Source organism: Garra rufa, chromosome 20, assembly GCF_049309525.1.
Source record: "Garra rufa chromosome 20, GarRuf1.0, whole genome shotgun sequence".
Taxonomy (NCBI): domain Eukaryota; kingdom Metazoa; phylum Chordata; class Actinopteri; order Cypriniformes; family Cyprinidae; genus Garra; species Garra rufa.
Window position 1 is genome coordinate 13,941,948 of NC_133380.1, and position 16,827 is coordinate 13,958,774.

General features: G+C 39.1%; 1 protein-coding gene across 1 annotated transcript in view; it reads left to right on the top strand.

The window, feature by feature from the left end:
* Positions 1-8,258: 8,258 nt before the first annotated feature.
* The window catches only part of arhgef10la (Rho guanine nucleotide exchange factor (GEF) 10-like a), a 153,534-nt gene continuing 144,965 nt past the window's right edge, over positions 8,259-16,827 (top strand). The window contains exons 1-2 of the mRNA XM_073825406.1: positions 8,259-8,712; positions 16,264-16,527. Coding sequence (XP_073681507.1) covers positions 16,269-16,527 — 259 coding nt within the window. The 5' untranslated portion in view covers positions 8,259-8,712; positions 16,264-16,268. The remainder of the gene's footprint in view (positions 8,713-16,263; positions 16,528-16,827) is intronic.

The following is a 16,827-nucleotide window of genomic DNA, read 5'->3' on the forward strand; positions in this document are numbered from 1 at the left end:
GCGCGGTTTTCTGTTCCTCTTTTATATGAAAAGCCAAGTCTAACTCGTTCTTTGTAGCAGCCATAGCCGTTTCAAACAACTGGTGTTCATCTGTTTACTAAATGATTCCGGACGTCGGAGCGCTGTCGTCATCAGTTTAGCTCGCCTCTGGCCCGCCTACATCAGATACACCGATTTGATTGGTTCCCAGAACTGCTTACGTAATGCAGTAATGTGGATCATTGCTCGATGCCAGAGTGTCTTGCAGAGACAATTCAAATTGTGCTCTCGCGAGACCTCTGGATTTCCAGGGTACATTCCATACACAATGGTAATTCAAAGTGTTGTACATAAGAGGAATTAAAATAATAAAAAAAATCACAACAATAAAAACAGAACATTTAAAATGATTTAAAAATTGATTTAAAATTTTATTAGTGGTGGGCCGTTATCGGCGTTAACGTGCTGCGTTAACGTGAAACTCTTATCGCGCGATAAAAAAAATATCGCCGTTAATCTATTCTCAAATTTGGGTTGGGAGCTGGGTCTAAACTACGCAAGCTATGATGACTTTCACCTTGATAGTTTAACGCGGATGTATACCGAAGACTATAGAATATGGTCGCGCGTTTAAGTCTCCTCCGCCAAAACACAGACGGGATCGCGTCGTCCTCCATTCATAAAAACCGAATCTACTATAGCGAAATGCCACGTAAATTCGTCGTTTTTTGGATTCATAAATCAAATGTTGGTCAGTCACTTAATTCAAATCGCGATATGGACTAGTGTATGTGAAACCTGAAATGCAAAAAGACCGTTTTAATATGAATCCGATATGTTCCGTTTGCCTAGCTGTATGTATGAATGATGGAGACGAGCTTTTACTACACGCATACTGAAACACACGTGACGCTCCCGGTAAGTTTTGGCATTTTCATCTCACATGAACAGATAAACTCAATCTCCCAAACTGCTGTGAGTGTCACTTTTAACGTTTCATTTGAGAAAACTAGCATCATATCATACTGTATGACACAGAAACTTCACGGCAACCTGTCAAAATAAAAGTACGGTGTAACATGTAATGGGCTGGGTAGGTGTTGACGTTAAAAAAAACACAATCTAATAGGTAGAAAAAATAATTTCATTGTTAGTTAGTTAGTAAACACAAGTACATCTAATTGAACATAATTTATTTTCATCAACAAATTATCATAGAACAGCTTTATGAGCTTTATGATCCATTCTCAAAGACTTTATGTCATTATTTGGGTAGCACACATATTCTGAATGCCTTCAGCAGAATTCAAATTAGCCATTTTAATCTAGATTAATCTAGATTAATTCCAAGATTTAATCTAGATTAATCTAGATTAAAAAAATTAATCTATGCCCACCCCTAAATTTTATATATATATATATATATATATATATATATATATATATATATATATAGTCTTCGAGCGAACTATGTCTCACAAACTATGTCAAACACACGCGAGGTCAGGCGTGCAAGTTCTCACGTGAGACTGGTATTATTATAAAAAAATGGTAGCCCGCAAGAAGCTTGTCATACAAATTGCATATGCACTCATTTGCAGCGAAAAGAAAAGAAGCCGAAGCTATTCTTGTTGATATTGTGGTCTATACCTTCGTAACTCCTCCCCCAACTTCCCGCTGGCCTGCATGTTGCTGTCTCATTGGCTGTAGGTAATCGCCGATGTGATTTTCAGTCAGATCACCCTTCACATGGCATGATTTGAATCGCCGACAGGTCCAGATATTTAGCATGCCAAATATCTCACGGGTATCGGCGACACGTCGGCGATTCTCTCAGATCACATCTTTGATAGTTCACACTGTGTGATTGTCACTCACGTGAACGAGCACCGATCTGCCTGTGATTTCGGGCATTTGTCGGCAATTTCTCAAAACCTGCCGGCGAGTCAAAATCAGGGCTAAAACCATGCAGTCTGAACTCGGCATAAGTAAACTTAAGATTTTGGAGGAACTGTTTGTTTTTCTTCATGAAAGATTTTGCCAAGATATTCATAAAAAATCATTCAAAAATCTCCATATATGTACATGTAGTATTCAATATGCTTATGCTGATCAAACGGGATGCACAGTTTGAAAGAAATATGAAAAAAAAAGAATCTCCAAATCCAAGTGGATAAGACAAAACACTCACTGTGACTTGATATTGCTCAAGGAATCGTTCCATTTGTTCATAAAATTCCATTAAAACTCCAGTTTGTGAAAACCTGTTTATGGAAATTAAAGCAGTTAAAAGTGAAGACTTTTTGGAATATGCAGACCATGACCACCAACTGTACGCACACATGTGGTGTGAATGTATAATCAACCTGTGTAAGACACAAAGTAGTTTCCCATTTTGTACAGTGCCTTGCGAAAGTATTAATACCCCTTTATTTTTACATGTTTTATTATGTTGCTGCCTTATGTTAAACTGCTTTAGATTATTTTTTCACATCAATCTACACTCCATATGCCATATTTAAAAGTAAAAACAGAATTGTCATAAATGTATTAAAAATAGTGCATATGCATTAATAATACTTATCTAAGGCACCTTTACAGCCTCAAATCTTTTTGTTATGATGCGGCAAGCTTTGCACATCAACATTTGGCAGTTATCTGGCATTCTTTTTTTCACATCTTCACCTCTCAAGCTCTGTCAGGTTGAATGAGGGCAGACGCATTTTCAGCTTTCTCCTGAAATATTTAATTGAGTTTAAGCCCAGGCTCTGGCTGGGCCACTCAAGGACTTTCACAGAGTTGTCTATAAGCCACTCTTGCTATGTACTTAAGGTCATTGTTCTGTTGGAAGGTGAACCTTCTGCCCAGTCTGATGTTCTTCCATTAAGGGTAAATACAGACTACATACTTCTATGAAACTTCAATGCAGCAGAATTTTTTCAGAACTCTTCTCCAGGTGTCGGGCTTAATGCAGTCCTGTTTCTGAGCTCTACAGGTAGTATTTTGATATCAGGGCTTGGTTTTTGCTCTGATATGCATTTTCAATTGTTAGACATTAAGATGTGTTCCAAATCAGACCCATTCAATTTAATTTGCTTAGGTTTAGGTTACTTTCACTGTAGTAGTAATATACAAGCATTAGGAATGCTCCTGAGCTAAATGTCAAATGTCCCAGATAAGGGTTTGAAGTCTTATGCAATGGAATATAGTTTCTTTATAAACTTGCAAAGATGTTAAAACCATTTTTTTTTTTTTTTGCCATTATGGAGCGTAGAATGTGGAAAATAAAAATGAAGGGGTACAAATACTTTTGCAAGTCACTGTACATAACCAGCCCATTATCATTTCTTTACCAAAGCAGTTGTAATTAGTACAATTAGAGCTTTAGGACATTTGAGTCTTTGAAGATTATGTAACCAAACTAAGAACACCACCCAAAGATAAACAGATGAGGCAAAGGGGACAATACAGATCCTCCACAGGTCAAAGATACTGTATTTTCATTAGACCCAAGTGTTTTTCCCTACCCATTTTACAAGATGAGATCAGAAGCCTAACTAATACTCTTGCATCAGCAGAAAAACCCAGCAAGTAATATTTATTTCTTCAAAAACACAACCCAGAACAATACACTACATGAACAGGTTAAATCAACTATGCAGCTATGACTTCACTTGTTGCAACAGCCTCAACATGCCTGGCGATAACCGCTTGCTTTGAGAAGTCTGGAAAAGCAATGGTGCTGTACCCTGAAGGTCAGGCTGAGCAGACGCAACACAGACTCGTAGCTTGCAGCAAGTTGAACATTACTGGGTTGGGAACCAAAACTGGAAAGAGAATCATAACCAGACTGCTCTGGTATAGAAGTCAATTGGAATCCAGGCCGAAGGGTTGCAGACTGGCCGCTGGGCTGGGGCACAGATTGGTAGCTGGCTGGTGCTGACTGGAGTTCACTAGGCTTGGATACAGACTGGTAGCGAGCTTGTGCTGATTGGTAGCTGGTTTGTGCCAATTGTGGGCCACTAGGCTGGGGCACAGACTGGTAGCTGGTTGGTGCAAGCTGTTGAACGCTGGGGTACAGACTGGTAGCTGGTTGGCGCAAGTTGTTGAACGCTGGGGTACAGACTGGTAGCTGGTTGGCGCAAGTTGTTGAATGCTGGGGTACAGACTGGTAGCTGGTTGGCGCAAGTTGTTGAACACTGGGGTACAGACTGGTAGCTGGTTGGTGCAAGCTGTTGAACGTTGGGGTACAGACTGGTAGCTGGTTGGCGCAAGTTGTTGAACGCTAGAGTACAGACTGGTAGCTGGTTGGCGCAAGTTGTTGAACGCTGGGGTACAGACTGGTAGCTGGTTGGTGCAAGTTGTTGAACGCTGGGGTACAGACTGGTAGCTGGTTTGTGCCAGTTGTTGAACGCTGGGGTACAGACTGGTAGCTGGTTGGTGCAAGTTGTTGAACGCTGGGGTACAGACTGGTAGCTGGTTGGTGCAAGTTGTTGAACGCTGGGGTACAGACTGGTAGCTGGTTGGCGCAAGTTGTTGAACGCTGGGGTACAGACTGGTAGCTGGTTGGTGCAAGTTGTTGAACGCTGGGGTACAGACTGGTAACTGGTTTGTGCCAGTTGTTGAACGCTGGGGTACAGACTGGTAGCTGGTTTGTGCTGACTGCAGGCTACTAGTCTGGGGTACAGACTGTTAGCTGGCTTGTGCCGGTTGTTGAACACTGGGCCACAGACTGGTAGCTGGCTTGTGCTGACTGCAGGCCACTAGTCTGGGGTACAGACTGGTAGCTGGCTTGTGCCGGTTGTTGAACGCTGGGCTGGGCCACAGACTGGTAGCAAGCTTGTTTTAATTGGTAGCTGGCTTGTGCTGACTGCAGGCCACTAGGTTGGGGTGCAGACTGGTAGCTGGCTTGTGCTTACTGCAATCCACTTACTTGGGGTACAGACTGGTAGCTGGCTTGTGCTGGTTGTTGAACGCTGGGCCACAGACTGATAGCTGGCTTGTGCTGATTGCAGGACACTAGTCTGGGGTACAGACTGGTAACTGGCTTGTGCCAGTTGTTGAACACTGGGCCACAGACTGGTAGCTGGCTTGTGCTGACTGCAGGCCACTAGTCTGGGGTACAGACTGGTAGCTGGCTTTTGCTGGTTGTTGAACGCTGGGCTGGGCCACAGACTGGTAGCGAGCTTGTTTTAATTGGTAGCTGGCTTGTGCTGACTGCAGGCTACTAGGTTGGGGTGCAGACTGGTAGCTGGCTTGTGCTGACGTGCTGACTACAATCCACTTACTTGGGGTACAGACTGGTAGCTGGTTTGTGCCGGTTGTTGGATGCTGGGTTTGGCCACAGACTGGTAGCTGGCTTGTGCCGGTTGTTGGACACTAGGCTGGGCCACAGACTGGTAGCGAGCTTGTTTTAATTGGTAGCTAGCTTGTGCTGACTGCAGGCCACTGGGCTGGGGTGCAGACTGGTAGCAAGCCTGTGCTGATTGGTAGCTAGCTTGTGCTGAATGCAGGCCACTGGGCTGGGGTGCAGACTGCAGCTGGCTTGTGCTGATTGGAGTCCACTAGGTTTGGATACAGACTGGTAGTGAGCTTGTGCTAATCGGTAGCTGGCTTGTGCCAACTGCGGGCCACTAAGTTGGGGCACAGACTGGTAGCTGGCTGGTGCTGACTGGAGTCCACTAGGTTTGGATACAGACTGGTAGTCAGAAGAGAGCTTGTGGGGCTTGACACTAGACAGTCACTAGACGCTACAGACACATTACTAGTCTGCACTACAGTTTGAGAAAGGAGCTGTGCTGGCTGGGGTACAGACGTACTGCTCACTTGTACCCAATGCAGTTGCCTCAGAACCAAAATCAAGATTGCCACTACCAACTGCAGATCCCAGAGAGCCTTGAAGTTGTGCTTCAGCACTGGAGTCAGAACCAAACATCAAAACAGAGCCAGAAGAGACTGTTTGAGGATCATAGCTTACTATGAACATGGTTACTGGCTCCACCCAGTCACCTAAAGTAGTCCTGTGGCACTCCAATTGGTGTGCCCACCCATGTTTTGACATCAGACAATGCCAGCAATGGTATAGGTCAATATATCGAAGACTACTAGCCTGCATCCATCCCATGTTCATTTCAACATTCCTACGGAGAGTTTTGTTGATAGATCCTGCATACAATGAAGATCAAACAGCAACATCAGTTGCACACCTTCAAGGTTACAGAGAATTGAGTTGTTTATTGACGGTAATATTATATTTGACCCTGGACCGCAAGATTAGTCAAAAGGGTCAATTTTTTTAAACTGAGATTTATATATCATCTGAAAGCTGAATAAATAAGCTTTCCATTGATGTATGGTTTGTTAGGATAGGACAATATTTGTAAAATCTGAGGGTGCAAAAAAAAAGGTTTTGATATATTTACAGTAGAAAATTTACAAAATGGAACATGATGTTTACTTAATATCCAAATTATTTTTGGCATAAAAGAAAAATTGATAAGTTAAATAACCCACACAATGTATTTTTTTGTTCTGTGGAAGTTCCATCTTGTGCATTTGCATAAAACTGGGTGTTTCCAAATTTTTAGATTGGATGATTGTTGTTTAAAGCCACAAATGTGCAAACTTTATAAGCTTTCTTTAGATCAGGGGATGACTGAAAGAGAAGTAGGTGGTCCTTTGCTGATGTAGGCAGAGCAAATTATTATTCATGTTAAAGACAACCAATCACATGCAGCACCCTTATAAATATTACATTCCCCCTAATTTTAGAAATAGAGTGTTTTCACAATGCATCATCAATCGGTCATATTGGTGGCATTGTACATAAACAATGCCACTGAACCGAAATTGCATTAATTTTGCTAATCATTGCTGGTAAAAATCATCAGTTATTGGCACATTTTAGGCTGTATTAATTGGTCGGACTGTAAAAATTTTTTCGGAGTACTACAGACTGCCAAAAGTCAATAAGGAGAAGACTCAAAAGAATGTCTGAGGAAAATGTGTCGGTGTTAGCCAAACAGAACCAGGATTTCCAGGGCAAGAATCTTGACAACATTAGTATTTGTCTTTATCATTTCCGGTCAGGTAGGTGAAATATTATGCTAATATCTTAATTAATACTGCTCATACGTATCTTTACCAGCTATTAACTTTAGTTTGTCAAAATATTGCGCTCTTTCCTGCTTACTAAATTAATTTCTATATGATTTAGCAGCCTCTACATGTTTTTGTCTGTAGTTTAGACAGCATAAATTAGCAGAACAACATATTCAGTAGTACATTAACTGTGCAATCCATGTTGTTGTAGATATTCGAGAATCACCAATATGACTGCGTATCCAGGGACCATGTAAACTCTCGATTATTGTCCCAGCATTGTAGAAGCTATGCTTATTTTACTTTTTTTTTTTTTACTTTGCACTTAGTGTATTTGTTTAATGTATTTACATTTCTGTGTAAACGTTTCACAAATGTACATGTACTGCACTGAAATGTCACATACCATCTTTACCAATTTATTTATTTAATTTTTTAAATACCAGTTTTAATTTTTTTTTCTTACAGTTAATTCTCAAATGTTCTCAAAGTTTTTTATTTAAAACTGTTTTTTAAACAACCAATAATTTTTATATATGAGTATATTCATATATGTGACCCTGGACCACAAAACCAGTCATAAGGTAAAATTTTACAAAATTGAGATATATACATCATATGAAAGCTCAATAAATAAGCTTTCTATTGATATATGGTTTGTTAGGATAGGACGATATTTGGCCGAGATACTTCTATTTGAAAATCTGGAATCTGAGGGTGCAACAAAATCAAAATACTGAGAAAATCACCTTTAAAGTTGTCCAAATTATGTTGTTAACAATGCATACTGTATTACTAATCAAAAAGTACATTTTGATATATTTATAGTAAGAATTTTACAAAAAATCTTCATGGAACATGATCTTTACTTAATTTCCTAATGATTTTTGGCATAAAAGAAAAATCAATAATTTTGACCCATACTATGTATTTTTGGCTACTGCTACAAATATAGCCCAGCGACTTAAGACTGGTTTTGTGGTCCAGGGTCACATATAGTGATATATCTAATGATATATCTAATGTCATTGTTTTGCAGAGTTTGCACAATACTGAATGGTCACCCACTTAGCTAATACTATTTGTTCCACTTTTGGCCAGCTTGAAGATGCTGTAATCCCTGTTACTCTTTCTGTCTTTCTCTCTCCCTCCCTCCCTTCTTTTCCAGGTTTGTCACACTCAGTTTTTCCCTTTAGCCCTCTAGACCCTGCCCCTTGGTCATCTACCCTGACTTTAATTGGACGACAATTCTGCCAGCAGCTCAGCCATTGGTGGAGCTTAACAGCCATTATGCTGTCCAACAGCTGGGGAGGGAATGAGCGAGAGAAAAGAAGGGAGTGACAGAAGCCGGGGGAAGAGGGGGGCTCATTCAGTCTATGAGCGCGAGGAGGAGTGGAGCGGTTAGTGCACAGAGTAGGGAACTTGCTGCCTGTGGGAAAGTAAACTGCGCTGGGTATTTGCCGCCCTCTCAGAGGCCTCGTCCAGCAGCAGCAGTGGATAAACAAACATTGAGGATGTGTTCAAGGAGGCAGCTGATTTTATAGCAGGAAGTGCATGGGAGGTTGTTGGGATTAAATTCCCTATTGGGAGGTGCTGAAGCTTTCCTGTGGAAGTACTACTGAGGACAAAACGGTGAGTTATGCTGTTTATTGGTCTATCAATTTCACTTTTCTCTTGCACCCTAATACTATAAGTTTGCTTCCTGTTCATGCAACAAAGGCAGGGGCACCATGAAAAGGGGTCTTTTCTCTAGAGTGGGGGTAGGAGAAGTGAAGACAGAAGAGGAGGCTGTGCACTCTCCCTGATTTCAGTGGCTCATTGGGAAACAGTGGGATCTTACAAATCTCCCTAAACCCAGAGAGACACTCTTACATTTAAAGAGATATACAATTTAAAGAGATATACAATTCTGTCATCATTTACTCACCCTCATGTCATTCTAGACCTCTAGTAGAACATAACTGATGATATTTTGATACATTTCAATTGAAGTCTCAAATTTCAATTTTCAATTGAAGAGACAATTTTCAAAATATTCACTTTTTATAAGTTCCACAAGAATGAATATCAAACAGGTTGGAAATGATATGAAAGTGATTAAATTAATGTTTGCATGAACTCTCCCCCTAACCCAATGCTAACCAGCAGAAATTCTGTCACACATGCAACTCTGAGATGCTAAACTTTGACTGGGAATTGTCAAAAATTTTCAAACTCCATATGCATCTGATTTAGTGAGAAATCAGAGCAGCTTTTTTTATGGACTAATTCCAACATAAGATTCATAATCACACACTTTGTGTGCAACCCTGGCAGTCCTAATCTGCCACTCAACTTTCACCGACTTCCTTTTACAGTTCCAGAATTAGTTTAAAACTGGACTGTGTTCCGTTTCCCTCCCTTTTTTTCTATGACAGTTCAGCGTCGTTAGCAGTCCATGCATGTCCGAGAGAGAGCTGCAGTACAAACGCACCCTGTCAGTGATCTCTCCAATCCAAAGGGGGTTTTGGGCCCTCTGGGATGTCAGAGGCATATGTGCAATCGCAGGGGCCTCCTAGCATATATGATACTGGATATTGGGTGGAGGGAGCTCCGTCCACATGTTAGCAAGAATTTGAAGGTTCCCGTCTGACACCCTGAGGCGTGTGAGAAATTCTTCAGAAAGTGAAAGGTCTTGTATGAATTCCTCTGCCCTGTTTGAGAACACATTACACAACAACATGAGAAAAACGAAACTCTATACATTCAGAAGGTGAAAGAGGAGATGTGCTTTTTATGTGTTTGTTTCTATAGACGTAAAGGGAGGATTGTACAGATCTTTTGAATATGTGCATGCCAAACCACATCATGCTTTGAAGGGTTGAGGATGTGAATGAACATTCTGAATGAACAATGAAATGTTACATGACTCTCTTTGTTGTGTTTTATGGTTATACTGTGTTTTGGTATCACTATTATCAGGTGGCCAATGGAATTCCTTGCTTCAGTCATTTACACATGGTGACTCTATCATTTTCACTGCAATACCCAGTTGTGACAGTAAATATTCAGTAATATTATTGATTTAACATCACTTATACTAGAGTGTTTTCACGACGTGGCATCAATTTGCGATATTGGCAGCACTGATCGTAAATAATGCCACCGAACTGAAAAAACCTCAATTATTGTCATGTTTTGGACTGTACTAATCAGTCATACCGGGAAAAATATTTGAAGTACTATAGACTACCAAAAAAATGACAAATCAAGTAGAAGAGTGCAAAAAAACTGTCTGAGAAACAAAAAGGCATTCATGGTTGGCCAGACTGAACAAGGTCAAGAATCTTGACAACATTCATGTTTGTTCTGATCATTTCCAGTCAGGTAGGTGAAATATTTGGCTAATATCTTAATTAATACTGCTTAGTTTTAGTTTTAGTTTGTCAAAATATTGCACCCTTAGCTGCTTACTAAGTCCTTCTCTCCCTGGTGAAAATAACAGTATATGCTGGTAAGGTAGTTTTGATGCTGGGATGCTGGTTGGGTATGTTTTGATGCTGGTCCTTAGCTGGTTTATGCTGGTCCTTGACCAGCATAATATACACAATGCTGTCTGCTGGACTAAGCGCACTCATTGTTGCTTGCATATGATTTTATTTTCACCACCTGCAAACTCACAAAGAGCTCTTTACCTCTTTGTTTGCCCTCTGCTTGATACACTGCTTGTTCAAATCATGTCACATAGCGTCTTATCTTTTCATTACTTCCTGTTTTTGGTTCATTTAGAAGTATTTGGTCTTTGTTGTGTTCATATTTCATTCGAACTGCAAGTTCATTTGGACCCATCTTTTTAGTGGTTTCGGTCCGTTTGTCTGGTGCACATCAGGGTTTGGATGGCAGAGTTCACTACCCTGGAAATCCAGAGGTCTCACAAGAGCACAGTTTGAATTGTCTCTGCAAGACACTCTGGCATTGAGCAATGATGCACGTTACTGCATTACGTAAGCAGTTCTGGGAACCAATCAAATCGGTGTATCTGATGTAGGCGGGCCAGAGGCGAGCTAAGCTTATGACGACAGCGCTGCGACGTCCGGAATCATTTAGTAAACATTGAAAGATGGCTACAGATGAACACCAATTGTTTGAAACGGCTTTGACCGCTACAATGAACAAGTTAGACTTGGCTTTTCATATAAAAGAGGAACAGAAAACCGCACTTGAATCGTTCCTTTGCAAGAAGGACGTTTTTGCTGTTTTGCCGACTGGATACGGCAAGAGTTTAATCTATATTAGCTCCGCTGGTAGCTAAGTGTATGGGGTGTATTGTTGTGATCGGTCCTGGCGTTATCCAATTGCGTGCAGTGAGAGTTTCAAATGCACGCTTGGTGCCGCCCCTCGAGTTAGGCCCTTTTCATTGCTCGATGCCAGAACCTTAATCTTAATAGATTAGGGTCTGGATTTTTTCCAGGCTAAGAGTTCACACTTACTCAAATGAACCACACTAACAGAGCAATCGCACCAGAGTTCATTTTAATCAAACCAAAGATGACAAGTGTGAACACACCCTAACTTTGCAACATTGACACTTGTTGAACTGAAGTGAGTCTGAATTTAATTTGTAAGTATTTCAAACAATAAATACAATTTTGTGGCTCCTTAATGTGTCGTGGCAGATTGCTGTCAGGCCTGAAGTGGTACATGAACCAATCATCTCTTCCTCTTTACTAACTATACAGCGTAAAGTAAACATAAATGAACATCAGAAGGTATCTTGTTTCAACCGCGGAAAGACGTCAATAGACACAGTTTCCACAAGTTTCAACCCACCGACGTTAATCCACTCTCCTCTCTAGTTTGTTTGTTGGACAAAAGGGGCAGCATTATGATTAGTCAGATCGCCTGTCAGTCAAACTCCTGCGAAGGCAGTTATTGAACTGGGCTGCGTTTCCCAAAAGCATCGTAAGCTTAAGTGCAATGTAGACCCACTAAAACCAATTAAGCTACGATTAACTTAAATTTACAATGCCTTTAGGAAATGCAGCCAGGACTGCCAGGTTATCACAATAAAACCTGCTTAATAGTTAATCAAAACTAGCCCAAAAGTTGCCCAATCACATTTTAATGGGAATCCCCTGGTAAAAATCACATTATGAGGGGAAAAATATATATATTTGGCAGGGTTCTATTGGTAAAATTTGCATTCCAGGGGCTAAATATCACATTATTGGGGTTGCTTCAACCAAAACAAAACCACGGCAACAGTGTTAAAGTAGTCCAATTCCTAGGGAAAATCGCGGACTTGCCAATACTGAGCAGCCTTGAATTAGAACAACACTGAAATAAATCAAGCCAAATAATAACACTATTATCTACTGTAGAGCTGCTTTACAGCTCAAATGTACTTGTTTTTTTCATATATGTTTCTAAATATGAAAAAATATGAAAACATAAATACATTTAAAATAAATTCTTATTTAAATCAATATACAATTTGTATTGTATAAAGCAGTATATAAATAAATATGACTTGACATTTTGATTAAACATTTTTTTTCCACATGCATTAATTAATTGTTCACAACAAAATCTATAACATGCATTTCGAAAAAATAAATAATGTGAATTGTCTTACTGACTTTAACAAACTATTTATATAAAGGTGCATTATAGACAACCCCAAGGATGAATAATGCATCCTTGCATGTCTGTGGTTTGCAGAATCGGCTTCTGCTGAGCTGGCACATGTTGAGTATGTGCAATTATGACAATAGAGGACATGTAGAGGTGTGTACACAGTGATCCTGCTGTTTAAATAGAAGGGTAAGGTGCAGTTTCCATGGAATCTGCCATTAAGTCAGAACGCACTGGTATTGTTGTACATACACCCTGCGCCTTTTGTCTGTGAGCTAAAATTAAGAAGGAGATAAATATAGAAATAAATATATATATAAAAAAAAAAACAGACATACAGTTAAAAATTGCAACACAACCTTATTTTATAATCTGACATACTGTGTTTGAAGATTTTGCAGTTCATTCATTCATGCTGAGCAAATCATGTTTCAATACCCTGTGGACAAGAATGACATAATCACTTCTTATGAATCACATAACGCTGAGCTGTCCAGCTATTTCATGTGATGGACTCTTGGGACACTGATAAGGAGTGGAAAAGGAAGTTTACTCCTTGTGTTGATACACTGCTGCCTCCATAGTTTTAATATATAGCAAAGTACAAGTGGTTGTCATCTCTGGTGGCTTGCAACTCAAAACTAACTCACAAAGTACATAAGCAAATGTAAAAAGATAATGGTACAAATGTTGCTTTAATGTAGTGAATATTATTATATCAATCAATAAAAATGTATATGCTGGTATGTTATATAGCTGTAGCTGTTATTAAAAAAACAGAATTAGCTTGGGCTGTTACACATACATACATTTAGCCCATGGATGTGCTGAAGTTGTGTAGCAAATATGACAATGTCAACAGAACTCTCACAAAAGCTATAGAGAAGAAAAACTTGTATTACTTTAGAAATTTTAAGGCTACATGAAGATTTCCAAGACAATAAAAGTTCATAGAGACACAACTGGAATCCTTATTTTAAAATATGTTGTACCTAAAAGCCTTTGAGGGTGTTTAGCAAAAATGTTATCATAAAATGTTTGATCAGAGCAACTTAGAAAAACCTGCAATGTACAGCCAAAGACTTGTAAGATGACCCAATGAAAGAAGGAAAAACATTGCAATGCAGTATATAAGAACAATGCTAAAGTATGGTGTTGAGTAAAACTCTTGACCAAAAAGGCTGACTTGAACATGCTAAATTTCATTTGGATAAACCTGTGGAGTTCTAGAAGAATGTTTTATGGAGTGATGTGACCAAACTGGAACTTTTTGGACCTATGGATCAGCAGTATGTCTGGTGCTAAAAGGCAAAGCTTATATGCAGAAGAACACCATCTCCATTGTCAAACTTGGAGGTGGATCAGTACTATTAAGTGGTTGTTTTACTGTAACAGGAAGTGGAAATCATGACCGTATGAAGGACATCATTGTTTCTTTGAAGTGTTAGGCTATTTTGACAAGAATTGTGATGTCTTTGGTGCAAAGACTGAAGCTAATGATCAATGGACGTTCTTGCAGGACAGCCGACCCAAAGTATACATGCAAATCTACTTATTCTTGGTTCAGGGATCAGTCATAAGATGTCTTTGAGTGGCCTGTTCAGTCACCATATTTTATTCTCATTGAAAATGTTTGGTTGAATTTGAAGAAAGCAGTGGCAATGTGAAAACCAAAGATTACCAGTGCTGGAAGCTTTAAATAGACCAAGATTGCAGTAAAGAGGTGACAGAAGTTTTTACAGGCAGCATTTATTGGTGGTTTTTGGACAATAATAATAATAATAATAATAATAATAATAATAATAATAATAATTTTGAACACAAAGGTTTGGAGCCAATTAGATTTGTATCATGTGTATTGTGTATTAATACATTTCTCTAATAGTTTACTAATGCTTTTGTTAAATTGTTTTCATAAAATTTGTTCTCCACAGCAAAATGCCTTGCAAATCAAAGGGGGTTGAATAATTCTGATTGCAACTTAACATCATGACAGAACATTTTTTGAAATGGCATTAAAAGTCTGTCTACTGCCTGAAGAGTGTGAATAATCCACCAGGGGGCAGAAGATGTAGTCAATTTTAGTTTCTCTCTCGTATTTCAGTAGACTTAATGAATTTCTCAGATATGTTTCAATATTCATTTTGTCTCAGATAATTCTCCTAAAATACAGTAATAGAATAAAACTGTACAATTAATGTAAAGAGTCCAATTATTGATTTGCTATGTGGTTTAAATATTCATGCAAACTGGCTTTAACTAATGCACAGTCAATGTCAGTCTGCTCCATGTGCAAATCAGTTTATGGTGTGGTTCTTTTTGGGAAAGATTGTACACATACTTGTGGTGCCATCAGCCAATCAGCATCATCATGATATCGATTTCCTATTGTTCTTCTTGGCTGAGAGTGTCATGGTATACATTGCTATCAAAAATGGATGAAATATTGGAGACAGACGATCCTTTCTCCTCAGCAGTGCTTGGTCCCACCATTTCTCACGTCACATATACCATTGACCTTTTGACTTGTGATCTAACAAACAGCCAGGCATTCCTCAGTGATGAATGCAGAAACAATGCTTGGTGAGTTTGTTCCAAGCTCTTATCACAAAAGTGCCATTGTATGTGGTGTAACATGAAGTGGGCCAGCTGGAGAAACTGTGTTTGTGGTCCACTGTAAGGGACTGAAGGCACACATGTATAGCATTTAAAAAAAAAAAAAACATGTCTGGTGTTGTTCAGGCTCCCTTCATTACATTCGCATTTTGTAACTGATTCAGTATTTGAATAAACAGGCAGGCAAATCATTTGTGATTAGGTCTTCAACCAGATCTTGACTCAAGTGTTCAAATATTCTAGCGAACCTGCCTGATAGGGTTAATTAGTGATACATTGTATAGTCTAAGCACGTGGATATTATTATTCAAATCAAATTTTTATAGTCCTTTAAGCTTATCATCTTCTATTGCAAACATATATTTTGGATAACAAATAAATATCCATACATAATTAATATTGTGCTTTGTATGCCTGGTTGTGACATCATTTGTGTTCCGCAGATAAAATCTTATTAGCTGTAATCTATTCCCTTATCCCTAGAGTTTTGCAAATAATCCAAGTAATTCCTGTACAATCATCTCCTCCTGGATAGTATGGTCATCTACCAAAAGACAATATCAGCAGATGTGTCACTGCATGGAATTGTGCCAGCAAAGGAAACAATTGTAAGGTCATTAAACTGCAAAATGTGGGATGAGGGAGTATTTTGTCTTTAATAAAACTGCAACTTGTTAAATTAAGCTTTTTTTTACATAGATGTCATAACTTAGGAATGTTTGATAAAGTAGGAAGGGGAGAAAAACCTCCTAAACGCTAAATCACTAAATTCCAAAGCAGGCTTGACTATAATTGCAATTTGATTACATCATTTTCATCTTATAGTATGTTGATCCAAATTCCTAGTAATATACAAACTTGCAATTTATATAGACACTATAGAAGAGCAAGTGAAACACTTATACACGGTGTCATGATGTACGTTAGTAACATTAGGCTCTCCTTTTTATATAGAGCATATGTCCACAGCTTCATCTCACCAGTACCTGGAGAAGAATGTGGAGGAAGAAGAGCAGAGAGAAAAATTCAAATTCGATGATGAAAAGGGCAAACAAGAAAGCAAGACTACCTCTGGAGACAAGACGGGAAAATGCAGAGAGCCTCAGACACATTCAAGTGAACTGGAAGTGACTCAGGAAAAACATGCAGATGATTTATCTCAAGCAGCCACTACAGTTTCCCCTGGTGGTCAGGAGGGTACCAGTCATTATAACACCAGTAAGTTTCCTTAGTCAGTTTTTCACATATTTTACACTTATTTACCTGGGTACTCATTAGGTACTAAGAATTACTAAACTACATCTTGTGGAACATTACCATTTCAAGGCTAGCTTTTAGTATACATAGCTAAAGAGCTTATTTTGCATACAGGTTTCAGAGACAGGGACGAGATGCCAGGACTAGGTTATAGTTCAATTATGACATTTAAAATGCCTTTATAAATGTTTCTTACAAAAAACAAAAAAAGCTTTGCTAGCATGCATTTTGACGCTAAACAATGGTACTGACATTTAAAGG